Source organism: Rattus rattus, chromosome 14, assembly GCF_011064425.1.
Source record: "Rattus rattus isolate New Zealand chromosome 14, Rrattus_CSIRO_v1, whole genome shotgun sequence".
Classification (NCBI taxonomy): Eukaryota; Metazoa; Chordata; class Mammalia; order Rodentia; family Muridae; genus Rattus; species Rattus rattus.
The window spans coordinates 76,000,866-76,019,723 of NC_046167.1; the positions used below are offsets into that span (position 1 = coordinate 76,000,866).

The following is an 18,858-nucleotide window of genomic DNA, read 5'->3' on the forward strand; positions in this document are numbered from 1 at the left end:
TCAGGTGCTGAGAACTATGACCAGGAAGCAAAGGTGACAAGTGATGCCTTGTGTTTCTATTTATATATTTTTTTAAGATTTATTTATGTATTATATGAGTATGCTGTAGCTGTTCAGACACACCAGAAGAGGGCATCAGATCTCTTACAGATGGTTGTGAGCCACCATGTGGTTACTGGGATTTGAACTTGGGATGTCTGGAAGAACAGTCAGTGCTCTTAACTGCTGAGCCACCTCTCCAGCCCCCTATTTATATTCTTAAGTAACATTTGTTTCTTATTTTTCTAAGTGTATATTCTAAGTAACATTTGTTACTTAGTAGAAACAAGCCCTCCTTAACATTTAGGGTAAGCTCTGAGACTATGAGAGGAGCACCGACTCCTGGGGAGGAAAGAAGTATCAGAAAGAAGCTTGAAAACAGAGATTGAAGTGGGTTAATGGATGAAGTCAAATCTGCTCCGGGACAGAGACCGGAGGAAATGAAAGTAGCCAATGAAAATAGTCCTGTGTTTTGTAATAGCAAAAGTAAGGGAAAGATGTCCGCCGTGGCGTTGGTGGTAGCACCGGTGTTTCGGGAGGCTGTTTTGCACAGGCATGCATCTGCTGCATGTTCTTCCTGTGTCTGCTCTTGTTTGCGTGCAGCTGACTCCGGAATGGCGATGGTCCTGGAGTCTTTTAATAATTAGGACCCTCTCTGTTCATGCTGTCCTTTCCACTGCCTGTCCCCTTGCTGTGCGCTCCCTGCTCTGCTCTGTCAGCTCACACACACGTCTTCTTTCCCTCATTCTCTCTCTCCTCTCCACTCAGTACTGATGGTTCATCAAGGCAAACTCTCCTCCCTTATTGGTATGCCACCGTGTGGTCTCTGAAAGCTACGTTGAGTTTTCCCTGAGGATAGCCTTTTAGAAAATCCAGTACGCTAAGTTCTCCCAAGGTAAGCATCTTACAGAGACAAATGAGTTCTTTGCATTTTGGGGGTCTGTCAGAGCATCCAGAGAGATCCTGTGCTGTAATGAAACCTGTAACATTTGTATTTTTCCTTGTGAAACTTTAGAGATTTTTTTTTTTTACCCTGATTCAAATCATAGGGTTCCTGCTCTTAAATATCTTCAGTCTCCTGATCAGCCTTCACTGTGGTGTCAGTTCCTCAGTGAAAACCCCCAAACCAAGACCTTTACCCATTCTAATGATCAAGGGCTGCTTTGTAAATCAATCTCTCTCTCTCTCTCTCTCTCTCTCTCTCTCTCTCTCTCTCTCTCTCTGTGTGTGTGTGTGTGTGTGTGTGTGTGTATGGGGGGAGAGAGAGAGAGAGAATATGAATGTGTAAGCATATGCTTGTGTGCAGATGCCAGAGCAGGACATTAGGTCTGATCCTCCATTGCTTTCTGACTTGAGAAAGGGTCTTTCAATGGACCGGAAGCTTTTCAGCCACCTGGGCAGGCTGGCCAGTAAGCTCCTGGTAGCTTCCTGTCTCCGCCTCAGTGCTGGGATTATAAATATGAGAAACATAGAACCATTCAGCTTTGTGTGTGGATGCTGGGAATTGGTTGTATTCAAAACTTTTCCTGGGAAGATGCAGCACACACATCTACCCACAGCACACAGGGAATCTATGACAGAACAAAGTATGGATACCACCAAAGCCCAACATGGTGACCAGAGGTTTTTATTGGGTTTACTTATGGGAGTATGGGTGAGGGGCTATTTACAGGAGCAGCAATGACTCAAAGACAGCTGCATTGCCAAAGCCTACCCCAACATTCATGAGAGCTCACAAAAGTGGGAACCTAGAGGACACTGCATAGCCTGCAGGCAGCTCAACAAGTTGGAGAGTCTCTCTGCTGGCTTCTGCTTCTTCCAGGTAGCTGGTCTGATCTTGGACTTCTTTGCAGCTCAGCTTGTCTGAAAAGTCTTCTTGGCAGCCTGGTTGTGCTGGTCAGTTTCAGGGACTTTCTGTTTAAAGAGCTTCCTGTAGGATACAATGTTGCAGTCTTGGAAGAAACTGTTACACAACAAAATTTGAACTCTCTTCCTCAGGTTTTCAAAGTGACTGCTCTTACCTACTGAGTCATCTCCCTATTCCCCCACCCCTTTCTGTTTGTGGCAGGGGCATTCAAACCCAGAACCCCACAAAAAGAGTATTCTACCACTAAACTACACCTTTACCCACCCAGTAAAAGGTTTTTTTAGGCTAGGGTCCTGCTATAGCTGTCTCTGCTGGGCCACTGTGGATGATGGGGATGGCTTTTTCTTATTCCTTTTTCTTTTTTTTTTTTCTTAAATTTTTATTTATTTAATGTATATGAGTACAGTGTAGCTGTCTTCAGACTCACTAGACCAGGGCATCAGATAACATTACAGATGGTTGTGAACCACCATGTTGTTGGGAGTTGCACTCAGGACCTCTGGAAGAGCAGCCAGTACTCTTAATTTCTCTCAGCCATCTCTCCAGCCTGGGGATGGCTTTTCTAAGCAGAGTAATTAGAACCAATCCATACCCAAGGTCATTCCCCCCAGACTCTGAACTGTCTTCCTTTGCAGAGACCATTCTGCCTTACTTGAGAAATCCTTGCTGGTTGCTTTTAAGGTTTTCACATCCATGGAGGATATCAACATTCATTTTCTTTGCACAAAATGGTTCCCCCTAAATATGTAACATATTGTCAGAATATAGGTTAGAGGGGACATTGATGGTGTCCCTCATCCCTCCACTGCTTCTGTCTATGAGCAAGAATAGCTGCCTGTCGGACTTTCTGAGGAGCCCCTGTAGAATGCTTGTATTGCTGTGGCAGCTCGTGCTACTTACACGCTTGTAAAGCTTAGCAGCTTAGGAGTCACTGCCCTCCAGAGATACCTAGGGTTTAATCTCTGTATCCTGCACCTGAGCTTTAAACATCACTGGAAATAAAAAGCTAATAGGATTCAGCCCCCAGTATGACTGTCTTCATGGAAAAATCTCCTGGACTTTTTTTTGTTTTGTTTTGTTTTTTGTCTTGTTTTTGGAGACAAGGTTTTTTTTTTTTTTTTTTTTCTTTGTTGCCCTGGTTTTCCTGGAACTCACACTGTAGACCAGGTTGGCCTCAAACTCAGATCCACCTGCCTCTACCTCCAGGCATGCATCACCACCACCTGGCTTTTACTCTTATTCTTATTCTTCCCAGCATTCCCTACATCTAGTTGGTCGGCAGTTCATACCTAGTGTGAGTATACCATTTCTGGAAGTCACCAGCCCCCCTAAGAAGAGCTTCCAACCCAGAAAGACCTTGTATCAAGCCTCCATTTGAATCTAATTGACCGGGAAACCTCAGGCTTTTTAAGTAATTGGTTCTGAGGCAAACTGTCCACATCCTGGTTACTGTGGGAACGCAGTAGGTGCACACTGACAGTCTGGTCTCCCAGCTCCTGTCCCAGGACTGAGTAGCTTAAGTCAGGATTGACTTTCCTGTCCTGTGTCTTCTAACCTTGCATCCTGTTCCTTCCTTTTTCCTCCTGGACCCATTTTCTAAACCCTTCTGGGGAAGCCTTTTCAGACATACCATATACCTCAACCTGTGAGCACTCTTCCTCTAAGCCACTGGGAACATCTCAGTCTAGAGTGTGAATTGTTTGAGGCTAGGAAGGCATTGTTGTCCCTACTTCTCCAGCAGCCAGCACAGTGCTGGTCTGTAAAGAGAAGGGAATGTGTGTCCTAAATAGTGTTCCGGTCTCAGTGCCGGCAGGAACTTCCCACACTTATGTGCTCCTTCATAAGGAAGCCTTCAGAGTCCTGCACATGCGTTCGAGCTGTAGTTAACCTGTTTGGTGAAAATTGATGAGGTCCTTTTACAAACACCTGAGGAAAGGAGTTGGGGTATGTAGAAGACTTGGCTATTTTATGGCTCTGTCGACCTAACAGGGGACTCTTTATTGAAGGGCATCTCTCCTGGCTTGCTGTTTCACCTGGAACATAAACCCACACTTCCTTCAAAACGCCCTTTGTGAAGTGTCTCTTGGTTTTTAACTTTTGGTACCAGTGATGGCTAGGCTCCCATTCCTCACCCCAATCCATCTTCCTATTTCGCGAAGTTCTCAGAGGCTGCCTTTCGGAAGCCTTACTAGGAGGCTTTACTTTTTAAATGAATTTCTGATTATCTTGGCTATTTAACATTCTCCTTCAATTTTTTCTTCTCAGAACAGGACTGCCCTTGGATGTCCTGTCGGCTTTGCCTAATAACAGCCCAATTTTGCAATTTTTACTAGGTCAGCAGGAGATTTGCCCAAGTGCTGCAGAACCTAGCCCTGTGTTTATTCTAGGTTATGGAGCGGCTTTTGAATTCGTACTTATTTATTCTACAGGCTATAATCACACACTGGAATTTCTTTCTGCTTAACTCTCCTTGACCTTGGCCGTTACTCACTAACACACCCCACAAGCTGCTCCTGGGGCTATTTGGAATGTGCCTATTAAAAACCTCAGGGGGACACATGTGAAATTTTTATTTCATTTTTTTTAAAGGTGACACTTTGATAGACCTGGTCTACTTTATACACAGATTATATTAGTCAGAATTGTGGGATCTCCTAGACACATTCTACAAGGAAAATGATTGTTTTCGTTCTTTTGAGTAAAACATTCCAAGTCCTTTCTGTGCCTGGCTTTGTAGAGAGGTAGCTTAGTCAGGTTAGTAAGTCTGTACTGGTTTTACTCCAACCTGTGTAGCTTCAAATGGTGGGAGAGTCTACTGTCTGCTGCCCACCCTCTACTGTCTGCCAGCTCGGAAGCAGTAGAGTGGTAAGAGAATACTGTTCAGAATACCTGTATATAGGGTGCTGGAGAGAAGCCCCAGTGGTTAAGAGCATGGCCTGCTCTTCCAGAGGACCCAGGTTCTGTTCACAGTACCCACATGCCAGCTCATAACTGCTTACGATCCCAGGGATCTGACGCCCTCTTCTGGACTCAGAGGGCACTGTTGTGTGCACGATGCACGTACCTTCCCGCAAACCCTCGTACACATAAATAATTTTTTAAAAGCGATCTTTGCTTACCAAGCAACAAGCTGACCAGGAAGCATGTTGGTGACGTCTGTTGTTTTTCTGCTCCAGGCTGCTGTGGTGGTGGTATTCAATTTTGCCATGGTTCTACTCATTTTCCCTGCGATTCTCAGCATGGATTTATACAGACGCGAGGACAGAAGATTGGATATTTTCTGCTGTTTCACAAGGTACATTTTCAGGTGCCTGGGGCCTTTAGTCTTTGGGTTAGGGTTGGAAAGACTGCTTAGAGAAACTTTCCAAAGGGAATGTAGCTAATGATAGGGTTTGGGTTAGTGTGATGGGGTTAGGTAAAGGTACTAGACAGAGGGCTCTGGGACACGCGTGAGCCCCCACACTTTCCCCGTGCCGCACCTGATTATGCCCAGAAACATCTCCTAGAGATTCTGCCTCATGTGGTCATTTTCCTCCATCATAAACCTGTGTCTGTTCGTCAGTGGACTGTTTGGTGGGTGTTGGGAGCAGAGCAATGCTGAAAACTACTTATTTGGAACACATGCAGGGTGATGGATTTTTTGTCTTTAGTTCTTTTTGTTCTTTGGCATTGTGCTTTGAAGGGGTTTATGGCCATTTCAGGATCAGCTACTCCTTGTCCTTGGTTTGGGCTCGATCGCGTCTCCGTACAGTTAGGTGATGCCTGCAGAGCTAAGTCAGTGATGTCAATGGGTAGCATTACTCTTCAGCAGAAATGCAAGGCCTCCCTCCGCCATCTATACCCCAGGTGATGTCTGTGCCACACACTACAGTGCATTCATCTTTTGTCTTTCAGCCCCTGTGTCAGCCGGGTGATTCAGGTTGAACCGCAGGCCTACACAGAGCCTCATAGTAACACCCGGTACAGCCCCCCACCCCCGTACAGCAGCCACAGCTTCGCCCATGAAACCCACATCACCATGCAGTCCACCGTTCAGCTCCGCACGGAGTATGACCCTCACACACACGTCTACTACACCACCGCCGAGCCGCGCTCTGAGATCTCTGTACAGCCCGTCACCGTCACCCAGGACACCCTCAGCTGTCAGAGCCCTGAGAGCACCAGTTCCACCCGGGACCTGCTTTCCCAATTCTCCGACTCCAGCCTCCACTGCCTCGAGCCCCCCTGCACCAAGTGGACACTTTCTTCGTTTGCAGAGAAGCACTACGCTCCTTTCCTCTTGAGACCCAAAGCCAAGGTAACCCTCCGCCATGTGCGGCTTCCTGCCCTATCACCACGTGCATGCATGTGTGCTATGGGACAGGTCCGCCAGAGTCGGACTGCAAAGCCCAGGTTCCACGTAGTGGATATTAATACGAATCTAAACAAGCTCCTCGCTTTGCAAACAATTTCCTTCTTCTTCGTGAGATCACGTAAAAAGAAGATTTAGCGTGGCTTTATGGTTTTCCCTCTGGAGACTGACTCCTTAATCTGCCATGCTCAGCTTGGGCTGTTAATGTAAAAAGGAATAAAGAAGTCAGTTGGTACCACCCGTCTGGGGAATGTTCTTCTGGGTCTCACCCAGCGCTCCTTTGTCTGTTACAGGTTGTGGTGATCCTTCTTTTCCTGGGCTTGCTGGGCGTCAGCCTTTATGGGACCACCCGAGTGAGAGACGGGCTGGACCTCACGGACATTGTCCCCCGGGAAACCAGAGAATATGACTTCATAGCTGCCCAGTTCAAGTACTTCTCTTTCTACAACATGTATATAGTCACCCAGAAAGCAGACTACCCAAATATCCAACACCTGCTTTACGACCTTCATAAGAGTTTCAGCAGCGTGAAGTACGTCATGCTGGAGGAGAACAAGCAGCTTCCCCAAATGTGGCTGCATTACTTTAGAGACTGGCTCCAAGGTAGGCCTGTGGCAGGCAGCCTTTGTTTTACACATGTCTGTCCTTCTTGGGTCTTACCTCTGGGATTCCCTTCTGACCACCATATGAAGGTGTTGCCTTGTAATGGAACAGCGTGGGTTTTTTATTGCCCCGCCCCTCTCTGTCTCCTCTGTTTAAGACATGGTTTTCCTGTATAGCCCCGGTTGTCCTAGGACTCATTCTGTAGACCACACTAGCCTCAAACTCTCAGAGATCCTCCTGCTTCTGCCTTTGCCTCTCGAGTGCTGGGATTACAGGCCAGCGCCACTGCACCCAGCTAGTTTTTTAAGATATACTGTGTGTGTGTGTGTTTTGTCTGTGCGTGTGTATATGTGTGTGTGTGTGTCTGTGTGTGCCTCTGTGTGTGTCTGTGTGTGTTTTGCCTGTGTATATGTATGTATGTGCATCACTTAAGTGCCTGGTGCCTGAGTTCAGAAGAAGGCATTGGATTCCTTGGGACTGGAAGTTTTAAGTACGGATGGTTGTGAACCAAGCCCAGGTCCTCTGCAAGAGCAGCAAGTGCTCGTAAATGCCGAGTGCCTCTCCAGTCTTGTTTTATATGAAGCCCACTTCCCTGGCAACCTCCCAGCTCTGGCTTTTTGTAACTATCTGAGCAAGAGCCTGTTAACTCATTTATGAACACACAGTGAGGAAAGATACTTGGAAAGAGGGAGCCTGGGTGCTTCTGTTGCTGTTTTCCTCTGAGTGGCAGCTGGTTTGGTGGCCAAGTGAAATTAGAGTATTTGGGATTTCTGAGCTGCCTGCTAAATTACAGCCTATTGTAGCAGCGGATTTTGGTTCAGCCGTTGTGTGTCTCGACCATCTTTTAAATTTTTCACTCATATACTTTGGTTTCATAGCAAATTTGAGTGGAAGGTACAGAGATGGCTTGCTCTCCCCAGGCCTCCCTGTGTGTCAACATCCAACACTAAAATGACCCTGGACACCATTGACTTCCAAAGAGCTTCATACGGGCCATCCTCCCATTTGGCGATGAACTTAAAAATGCTTAGCTACATACACATCCTGTCGTTTCACGAAGGGGCAAATACACACACACACACACACACACACACACACACACACACACACGCGCGCGCGCGCGCGCCATAATATGCATATTGAGACCCAAAGACAACTTTCTTCTTTCCACCGTGGGGGTCCTGGAGATCAGGACCCACACTCATCCGGTTTGGTGACATCCAGTTTGGTGACCCAAACTCATCTGGTTTGGTGACAAGCACCTTTTACCATCCTAGACACATCTCTAGGAAATGTTAGTCAGCTGGGTGCGTGGGGGGAGGGAAAATGGTCTGTAACCTGTAATTACAAACTGACTGAATATGAATGGCGTTCAGTGGTTCCCAAAACATCTGTTCATGTTGACATACACAAATCACTGTAGGACAATCAGGACCATTATCCACACCATTCAAGCAAAATTGCTTTTATTGGAGCACCCACATAATTCTGACTCCAGGATCCGTTGACTTACATTAATCCCAGTGGCTGTCTTAATTTCCCACCTAATTAGGCTTGTTTTAAACACATATTTAAGTCCCCTCTTTTTGCCTTAAGTCAGTAAGTAGTCTGTATATAAAACCCAGACAGCCAGTTTCCCTTTGAGTTTGCATTAGGAGATAAACAACTTGATTTGACAGGAATTGGTGTTGAGCGGTGACTAAAACTTTGTCCTTAGGGGTGTACCAGGTACAACTTTGGGGAATGGTGGAGAAAGCATGACTTTAAAATGTTGGAATTCTTTCAACATTTTATTTTCTTACTCTTGGTCCTCAAGGCATTGTTTTTTAAGTAGTGAATTAACAAAGAGCCAAACAGTTGAGAGAGTCTCTGCTTTTCGACACCCCCTACCCTCCAGCATTGACCAAAGACATGCAAATAACTTGCCACAAATGACAAAGAAGTCTGCTGTACTGAGTAGAGGAGAGTGTGCTCTCCTGTGTCTTCCTTCCCTCTGGTGAGGTAGGCCAAGGTTGGGAAGGGTAAGTAAAGGCAATTTGAGGGACACCCTTTTAAAGACAGTATTAGTCTATAGTTTCACCTCTTTAAGACCCAAAACATTCAGATGTGTAGGTATCTGTATATTTGAGCTGCATTTTGGTTGCTAAGCAAACAGCGCCCAGCCAGACTGCTGTGTCCATGCATGCTAAAATGGTAGACTCCCATGCAGTCGTGGAACTGTGATGCCTTCAGGGTCCTACAAAGCACTCACTGGTCACAGGCTTTTACCCTGCATTATTTAGGCCTAGTCAGTGGTTACTTGGGTCTTTGAACATTCCTTCCAAATACTTGTGTGTAGTTTTGAAGTCCATTACACTGTGCCCCGATCTTTGTCAACACTCCAATAGTTACTTTGTACTAAAAAATACTTAATGGCTAGTCTAGGCCCTTTTGAAAGTCAGTCCTGGGTTAGAACCCAGGACAGCACTCTCTCCTTGAGAAATAATATCCCGAGCTCTCACAGGACATCCATGCTTCATGTAGATGGGGGTGTTCATTTTTTATTCATACTGAATTACATGAACGAAACCGTTTCATTTCTAGGAGCTTATATATTTGGGTAATTTCCTTAGCCTAGACTGGAAATAATTTTCCATGTAAAGTGTTTTTAGTGAGAGAACTGCAGCTGAAATGGAAGGTTTTGCTGTAAACTGTTGGAATGTAAATGTCATCCAAGGGGCAAGCGTTTGGTGTCCAGTCTGTGGAAGTTGAGCTTTTCAGTGGTCAGTCAGAAAATACTGAAGTGGTCGTGAAAGAACTTTACTGTTTGTGACTGTAGGAGTCGAGCACATTGGGCCAGCATTGTTGAAAATGCTTTCTTAATTGGTGGCAGGGCACACATGCAGATCCCTAGGTATTACAGAAGTCTCTGAATATACCTTGCAAATGTACTCTCAGTTACCTACTTTGACACCAGATGCTGCTGGTACCTGGGCTGCTAAGCTTCTGGTATTTTCCATGTGTTTTGCAATTACTTCTAACAGCACACTGTACTCAGAGTGGGTTTTCACAATGAGTAATATATGTGGAGTCCGGCTAGCTTTAGGCTGCCTGGGCTCAGAGCTTAGCTCTGACTGTCACCAGGCTCAGTCCTCATCTGTAAAATGGGAATGAGAATTGTTCTCTCGGGAGGTTAGCAGCTGAAGGTGGACTGCCTGGAGTAGCACTGAGCCAAGAGGACCACATAAGTCTGAAGTAATAAAAGCTCTCCCGTCTCCTGGCTTGGAAAACAGACCAGGACTCTTGTAGGGGGTTGGGGGAGAAGTTGTCCTTCTCTGTTTTTTTTTTTTTTTTCCATAGTGGGGGTGTGGAAGAGCTTTGGGTCATAAAACAACATCTGCTGGGGCTGCCTTTCTGTGTGGATCTTACTGTGTGTGAATAGCAGTCTGAGACTGGAGAGTGTCACCCCAGTGGTCCCTTTACTCAGGGCCCATGGGTGACCCAGCCTACTAACTAAAAACAATGCCCACAGCATAACAATGCTAGAGGGAGGCTTTTGTTACATGGGCTGCTCCACCTCTTCCCTCTCCCTGTTCCCAAACACCTGGCTGGGAAGCATTCACGGACTGTGTATTTTGTTGTTGTTTAGTTTTTTTTTTTTTAGTTTTTGTAGCGCCCAAAACCTGTTCTGAAATGGAGTAAAATGTATCTCTCTGAGTATATGTATCTAAGGCAGTGCTCTCCTGAGGAACTGGGACTTGGGGGGTCTACTTGGGAGGTGACTGGTGAGCAGCGAGGCTGGTGGGGGTGTTGGGGAGCGTACCCCCCAGGCAGTGCTCAGCTCCAAGTCTGGGTCACCAGGGCCCTGTCTTCTCTTCCAGCATGCTTACCTCTTTACAGCTGTAGCCAAACTGTCAGGTCCATAATGATGGTTTTGATTACAGCGGCCAAGCCCAGCTGTGTGTGGTGAGCTGGTGGGCTCGCCCATCCCCCAAGCCCAGAAGGCTCCCTCTTTCCCGCCCAGGGCTTGCGGTTTGTCATCTGTTCTCACAGAGCCCCACAGAGCCTCCCTGTGTCTGCCTGCGGCTTCCTGTTCTCAAACAGATCCAAATTTCCCCTGTGAGGTATTTCCTTGTGCTCCCTCTCCTCCACACACCCCTCCACTTAAAAGGAAGGGTGGCAGTGAGGAAGAGAGCAGGAGGAGAGCGGAGAGGTGCTGGCTGTGATCTTTACACAGCCTGGCAGCAGATCCCACAGCTTGTATTAGCTGCACAAGTCAAACAGATGGATCGGATTGACAGAGCTGTGTTCCCAGGGGCAGCCAAGTTGGGAGCTTGAATGTGATTTTACTGCTTTGGGTAGATTTTTCTCGTCTTGGTGAGGAGCTCCTGACATAGCTCCCTGTGTGGCATGAAATGGTTAATGTATATGGTATGTGTCCTTTTCCTCTTGCTTTCTCTTTCTTTTGCTGGAGTAGACAGGAAGTAGAAAGAGAGATCTGAGCCAGCCTGGCACTCTGAGAGGCAGGTGGATTTCTGTTAGTTCCAAGGTAGCCTGATCTACATAGTGAAGTTGAGGTGTAGGCCAGGCAGACCTTCTCTCTCTCTCTCTCTCTCTCTCTCTCTCTCTCTCTTTCTTTCTTTCTTTCTTTCTTTCTTTCCTTCTTTTGGAGAAGACAGGGTTTCTCTATATAGCCCTGGTTGTCCTGGGACTCACAGGTTGGCCTTGAACTCGCAGATCTTCCTGCCTTTCTGCTTCCTGAGTGCTGCAATTAAAGGCATGAACAGCCATGTCCTCCTCTCCTTCTTTTTGTGTGTTTTCTTTAAAAGATTTATTTTTATTCGTGTGTATTATGTGCCCATAGAGGCAGGAAGAGACAGTTAACCTCTGGAGTTTGAGTTACAGACAGTCGTGTGCCCTCCAGAGTGGGTCCTGGGGTCTGAACTTCGATCCTCTGGAAGAACAGCCAGCTCTAAGCTGTCCTGTCTTGTTCTTGGACTTTCCTTCCTTAGTTTAAGTAAAGCGTGTGTGTTTTATTCTCCCCCCTGAGCATCGATTGGTTAGCACCACACTTCATTCACTAGCAGATCAGGAGTCCTTCCTTTAGTGAGAGAAAACTGCAGACAAGTCCCCTGCCCTGCCTGCTGTCCTCAGCCTAATCCCTCCAGACCAAGGCCGTGTTTTAATGTGTTGCACATGTTTCTGTTTGTAGGACTTCAGGATGCATTTGACAGTGACTGGGAAACCGGGAGGATCATGCCAAACAATTATAAAAATGGATCTGATGACGGGGTCCTCGCTTACAAACTCCTGGTGCAGACTGGCAGCCGAGACAAGCCCATCGACATTAGTCAGGTATTCGCCGTGTTTCAGGACACTGAACAGTTACGGCTGGTCATCTGGCCTGTGGACGTTGGGCTGGCAGTGTGTAATCCCACCTTGTGTTCTATGAGGACCTGAAGTGATAGGAAATAGGAAGCCCGGGCTGGCTGTGAGTCTTCTCATCCCAGCCATGTGACCTCAAGCTAGCCAGAAGGCTTCCCTTTCCCTGCCTGTCAAGTGAGGGGACAGGTGTTGCCTCTAACACAATTAGCAATGAGCGAAATACAGTGCTGACTTTTCCCAGTGATGGGAAGCACAGACCCATACTGGGCTAATACTGAAACGTGTATTATATGAAAATACATTAGTACAATGGTCTCAGTTATATTCAGAGATGGGACAGAGAATTTGCTGGGGAGTGATTATTTGAACAGAGGTGGGTGGTTTAAAAGATAAGAGAAGTCCCTAGAGTGGTTGAGGATGCATTTGTTATTTAGTGCTTTCTGAGGCCAACTTGGCCCCAACAGTAGATGCTAAGTATAGGCAGCTTGCTGCTCCTGAATATTAGCAAACGGGAGCACACATAGAAGCAAGCATCCTCCCCGTGCTGCTCACCCCACAGTGTGATGGAAGCTGTCCTTTTTGATGGCATTCTGTATATGAAGTACTCGGACTCTAGCGTATCCCTTTTGGTTTCCTCGGGCATGTTCAGGGGTGCTTTTGCGCCCCGGATTCGGGGGTGAGACCCAGGCCTCTTTGCCCTTGGTAGTTTACTTTCTATATCTTTAGGCAGAAAACACCTCGTTAGTGACCTTCTTGTCAGCTCTGCATCTTATCCCCTCTCTTATGCCGGCACTAAAGGTGACAGATTTACAAAGTGCATTGTTCAGAGTCATTGTGGGGTGCGAAGTTTGGTGCATGCTTTATAGTGGCGTGCAGTGAGCTGTCGGGCCTGACAAGGGTACTCTGCCCACCTGAGAGGATAGCAGGGAAGGACTGAATTGGAGTTAGGGATCAGGAAGCCTATGGGACGCCTGCGGTGGGGGCCAGGCACTGAGCTATCATTTCCTCTCCTGGGAGAAAGAAGAGCACGCTGCATGCGTAGAGGCCAGGAGCTGTGCTATGTAATTCCAGAGACAGTCTGAGGACCTACAGTTGTTAGAGATCCCGTGGATTAATTGAATCCAGATCCTTGCCGTCTACTCTCTTCTCCCCCCCGCCCCCCCTCCCCAAGTCTCTTCCACGCTCTGTTCCCCCACTCTTTTCTCTGTGAACTCCTGTCACTGGCGTTCGTTAAGAAAGACCAAACGTTGGAAGGAGGCCTGGGTCTAAAGTAAACAGGAAATTTTTTTGATGTATCTACCATATATATAATCCACGCTGTGTCTCGTTGTGTCTTTGACCCAAGCAAAGCCCACAAGACCTACTGTAGAGGGAGCAGATGTGAATCTGACCAGGGTGCAGAAGTGATATTCCTCAGAAGGACCCTGGCTTTGCGTCTTTGTCTTTCCCATTCTGGCAATGGGCATTTTTTTTTTTTTTTTTTTGAATGCACAGGTCATCAGAGGCTGTGTTAGCAAAATTTATACAGATGTTGTTTTATTTTATAGCTCCCTCCATTTACTGGGTGGTATTTCCTTCAGTGTTAACAACAGAGGTTAACTGCACACAGACGTGGATAGGGATGCTTGCCAGGTTTCTCCCCTGCCCCTCCTATAAATATGTTTTTCCAGATTGTTCATTCCCCGCCTTGGCTGCAGACAGTCTTTTTTAGCATTCAGATTTAATTGGTTCAGCCAATTCCTGGGCCATCTGCGGAACCGTGTGTTTGCTGTAAACACACTGGTGACTGCATCCCCCAATAAGTGTATTTTGAAAGACATCAAAGGTATTCTTGTGGGACTGGGGCACTGTGGAGGCGTGGGTATTCTGTTTGTCGGGAATGTGGGTACAAAGCCTCGCTCTCCCGGCAGCAGTGTGTTTACCCCCGCAGCCCGCTCTGAATGACCTCTGTTCTTCCCGTTTTTTTTGTAGTTGACTAAACAGCGTCTGGTGGACGCAGATGGCATCATTAATCCGAGCGCTTTCTACATCTACCTGACCGCTTGGGTCAGCAATGACCCTGTAGCTTACGCTGCCTCCCAGGCCAACATCCGGCCTCACAGACCAGAGTGGGTGCACGACAAAGCTGACTACATGCCAGAGACCAGGCTGAGAAGTAAGTAGCGCTCCCGTTCGGAGAGACCGGGAGCTCTCAGGGGCTCCTTCAGTCACCGCCTGGAGCTCGGCAAAAGCCTTATCCGTTGACACTACCCAGGGTTCAAAAGTGTAAATAGAACAATATATTTCTCCTAGTTTAAGACTCTGGGAGACGGATGAGGATGTGTAATGGAATACAGCCCTGCACTCTCACATTGAGAAGCGAGCCTTTCCAACCTCCTTTTGTAGCTTTAACTCCAGGCGTCTCTCCCGATGCCAGCTGTTCCGTGTGAAAGCTGAGGACGCCTCCACGTTGAGTGTTATTTTACTATTGCCGAGTTTTATCGCCGGGGATTGCGTGTTTACCTTAACTCTGTCAACTGCGGTGTCAAAGGGATTTTTTGGCACGTTGGGTCATTTCTATAAGCCACCAAGCACCTGCGCTCTCTCAGAGCTGTTTAAACCGGAGAGGAAAAGTCTGTATACATCAGTGCTCTCCTCTTCCCTCCAACTCTAAGCCTGGGGTTTGAAAGGTGGCTCTGTGTGGATTTAATTTGCATTTATGTTAGAGATGTTAGTAGCAGCATATGCCTTGGATATTGGGCCAAGAGAAGACTTGAGAAAGAAGACGACGGGTCCTTTTTGCAAACAGGGCAGGCAGCGGTCTGAACTCCCCTGTACCTAAACCCCAGAGCCTGGTGGCAAGCAGCCAAGGCTTGTCTTAATGAAAATTTATAGTTGAGATTATAATAGGGCAAATCATGTTTAGCAAGTCAACTGAATGACCCCAAAGGGTGTGGAACACACAAGGGCAGTAACTAAACGCTTGTTGTGTGAGGATTTCTTCCCTTGTTGCTGAAGACTTAGCATTGCATTAGAGAAGTAGAGAAGGTTTAAGTCGCTGGGTCACGAAAGGACAAGAAAGTGTAGTATTTTTTTTTCCTGCAAGGCCTGACTCTGGAATTATTTGGGTCTTATAAACGGTCAAGAAGAGAGCAGATTGATGTAGGAACAAAAAAAGTATTTTCGACTTTTAAGTCTTAGAGCGTTTAGACCTCACAAATGGTGGTTGCTTCTGGGATAATAAAATCAAAGCCTTTTAAAAAAAAAAGAAAGAAAGAAAGAAAGAAAGAAAGAAAGAAAGAAAGAAAGAGCGAGCAGATCATAGAGGCCTTCCGCTGCCCACCCAACTCCTACCCCCCTGCCACTACCAAATAAAAATCAAAGGGTTGATTATAGGCTGGAGAGATGGCTCAATGGGTAACGAGCTTGCCGCACAAGCATGAAGACTGGATTTGAATTTCCAGGACCCACATGAAGCTGGGTGTGGTAGCGTATTGGTAATCCTAGTGCCCGTGGCAAGAGGAGAAAGGGGGATGGGAAACGTTCCGGGGAATGCCAGAGCCAGCCAGCCCTGAATGTGCAGCAGCAAACAGCAAGAGACTTTTCCCAAGGAAGTTAGGGAAAGATCAGCATCTAAGATTAACCTCTGACCTCCGCTTGTGTGCCCGTCCGTGCACACGCACACACAAACAAATGTTGAGAGATTTTTTTTTTTAAACCAACTGTGAATGTTGCAAAGGCCCAGAGTCTTTTATTCGTTGGTAGAAAGGTAATGAATGGGTGGACCTTCGGGAAGTTCTCTTTACTTCATATCCAGTGTCTGTGGGGTTGGGATGAGGAGGGTCTTCACCGAGCTCCCTCACTTACCTCACGTCTCCTCTCTCCAGTCCCAGCAGCAGAACCCATAGAGTACGCTCAGTTCCCTTTCTACCTCAACGGCCTACGGGACACCTCAGACTTTGTGGAAGCCATAGAAAAAGTGAGAGTCATCTGTAACAACTACACGAGTCTGGGGCTGTCCAGCTACCCCAATGGCTACCCCTTCCTGTTCTGGGAGCAGTACATCAGCCTGCGTCACTGGCTGCTGCTAGCCATCAGCGTGGTGCTGGCCTGCACATTTCTAGTGTGCGCCGTCTTCCTCCTGAACCCCTGGACAGCCGGGATCATTGTGAGTTTATTACAAGGGTCTTTATGGAAGTCAGATTCCTTTCAGCACAGCTCTTGCTGCAGCCGGGAAGTTTTGTTTATGTCTGGGCTTTTGGGGGAGGAGGGTATGGATTGCATCATCCGTAAGACATTTATTCTATTTGAGGTGGTGAGGTTCACGGGGAAGGTAGATCCTCAAATGCCAGGATCTGTGTCCCTCTCACACTGCATTAAAAAAGTGCACGGGGGTGGGGGTGTGGGTGTGGGTGTAAGCACACTACATGGAAGCACTAGAAATTTATTAAGTTAAAAATAACCAAAATATAAATAATTTTCTAATTCTAAAGTCCTCATCCCAGAAAGTTCTTATGTGTGTAATTACAGAAGCATGCATAGAGAAGTTGGTACAAAAGTTAGTACGGGACGCGGGAGGATGACACTTGGGCTTTCGTGCACTGGGTGTACTGTATCTCCTAGGGAAAAATAGTAAACTGCCACTCAAAGCCAGTTTGGGGCAACTTTTGTCCAAATCACCCTCAGATTTGAAGCGAATACGTGTAGAGTCTGAAATCCTGGCATTGCTTTTAAGCTCCACAAACTGTCTGTCGTATAGCCTTTAAAATGCCAGAATTATAAAAACAGGTTTCGTTTCTGTGCTGAGTCTGGGCAGCAGGTACATTAAAGGTAAATGTTTAGTCTGCAAACGTCTTTGCAGCACTTAAGCTGTGGATGGCGTCCATCTTTGCACCGTTTCTCCCGACCTCTGCCACCACCTGCCGTCCTATCCCCATGCAGGAAAGATCATTTTCTTTTATTTCTCCATGTGGTGAGAGTGAAGGAGATTCACCACCAAAGCCTTCTGGGCGATGGACCAGTTTTCTCCTCCTTGGCACAAGAAACTCCAAAGCCTATCTTGTTGGTAGATTTCCTCACCATTCCGCCACACGTTTTTCCAAGACGAAAGGCTCCTCGAAGCCTTTGCTTAAACCTGAGGATCTGCTTCGTGGCTCCCCATCTCTCCAGAGCACAGAGGCCCTGTCACTTACACATGAGGACTCTCAAGTCTCCAACCAGAGCACAACTTCTTTGCCTATAAAAACCTTTACTCAACCTACCCTATCAGCTTTCTTTAGGCTGCAACCTTTAACAATGAAAGTCACTGCAGTATGGAACCCAGGGAGTTAAAGGACACTTTCTGGTGCTTAAAGTTCAAAAACTTTGTTATGAACCACGGCTGTCCTAGGTAGTAGCTCCAGGACTCAGGTGTACCAGAGTCGCCCTGAGGCCCGAGACAGGTATATTAAAGCACTACAGTATTTACATGTAACCTTGCACATCCTCCTGTACACTCTGGATTATCTCTAGTAAGGTATAATACTCACCACAGTATAAATGCTGTGTGACTGATGGACTAATAACAGGGGGAAAGTTGTGCTCCATGATAGAACAGTTCTCCATAGATGGCTCCAGTCCCTTTACTTTTCCTTTTCTAGGATAGGAATATTAGAAAACTAATTTGCAGAGATTACTTGCTAAAGCGGTAGATGGCTCAGCCATTAAAGTACTTGCTGCACAAAGCTGCATGAGTGTGGCATTAGGTGTGGTGCAGTGAGACTTGGGAGTTAGAAACAGGAGGATACCTGGCCAGCCAGCCTAACCAGTGAGCTTCAGGTCTCAGTAAGAACCTTCCTTAACAACAAGGAAGTGTCTGAAAACACCTAGGCTTAACTTCTAGTACGTGTGCATGCATGTAGGCACACATGCCCAGTACACACACACATCCATGCATACTCACAGGCAAATACATGCATGTGTATGGCTGCATGCACCCATACACACTCATACACACCCATACAGATACGCTCACACACTCACACATGCATGCGCATAGACGTGCATCTGTACACACAGGCGATCACATACAAATGCTAAACTTTGCCCTCAGAAACACCTTTTTGGGCCTTATTTAGCCTGACAGTAAGTTGTCCAAACCTCTCCATTCACACGGAAAATTTAAGTGTAAGGCAAGTTGTCCAGGGGTAAAGGAAGTCAGTACTTTACATAGTATTTAGGTGACAGGTGTATTGTCGTCGTCGTCCCCCCCCCACATTGGGACTTTGGATTTATCTGTACTGTTTGTCACTCTAGCGTGCTGTGAGCTGACTTACTGTGTGCTCCCCCCTTCAAGGTCATGGTCCTGGCTTTGATGACCGTTGAGCTCTTCGGCATGATGGGCCTCATTGGGATCAAGCTGAGTGCTGTGCCGGTGGTCATCCTGATTGCGTCTGTTGGCATTGGAGTAGAATTCACCGTCCACGTGGCTTTGGTATGGGAGATCCTTCGGGGAAATTGGCTCAACACTGACAGGGCAGAGGAATCTGTGTCTCTCATTTTCCCAAAGAGGTCTAAAGTGTTTCTGATGAGAGGTACGGGAATAAGAAAGACCTCATGCCGCACACTGTAGTGTGTCAGAGAAGCCCGCAAGGCCCTCTGCACAGTGGTGTTGGTT

At 46.8% G+C, this 18,858-nt stretch overlaps 1 protein-coding gene across 4 annotated transcripts in view; it reads left to right on the plus strand.

The window, feature by feature from the left end:
* Ptch1 (patched 1) overlaps positions 1-18,858 on the plus strand; it is a 63,984-nt gene that overhangs the window by 35,431 nt on the left and 9,695 nt on the right. For all 4 annotated transcript variants that reach the window (XM_032884189.1, XM_032884188.1, XM_032884192.1 and 1 more), the window contains 7 exons: positions 5,083-5,201; positions 5,801-6,203; positions 6,551-6,860; positions 12,052-12,194; positions 14,196-14,379; positions 16,091-16,371; positions 18,538-18,675. In XM_032884189.1, coding sequence (XP_032740080.1) covers positions 5,083-5,201; positions 5,801-6,203; positions 6,551-6,860; positions 12,052-12,194; positions 14,196-14,379; positions 16,091-16,371; positions 18,538-18,675 — 1,578 coding nt within the window. The remainder of the gene's footprint in view (positions 1-5,082; positions 5,202-5,800; positions 6,204-6,550; positions 6,861-12,051; positions 12,195-14,195; positions 14,380-16,090; positions 16,372-18,537; positions 18,676-18,858) is intronic.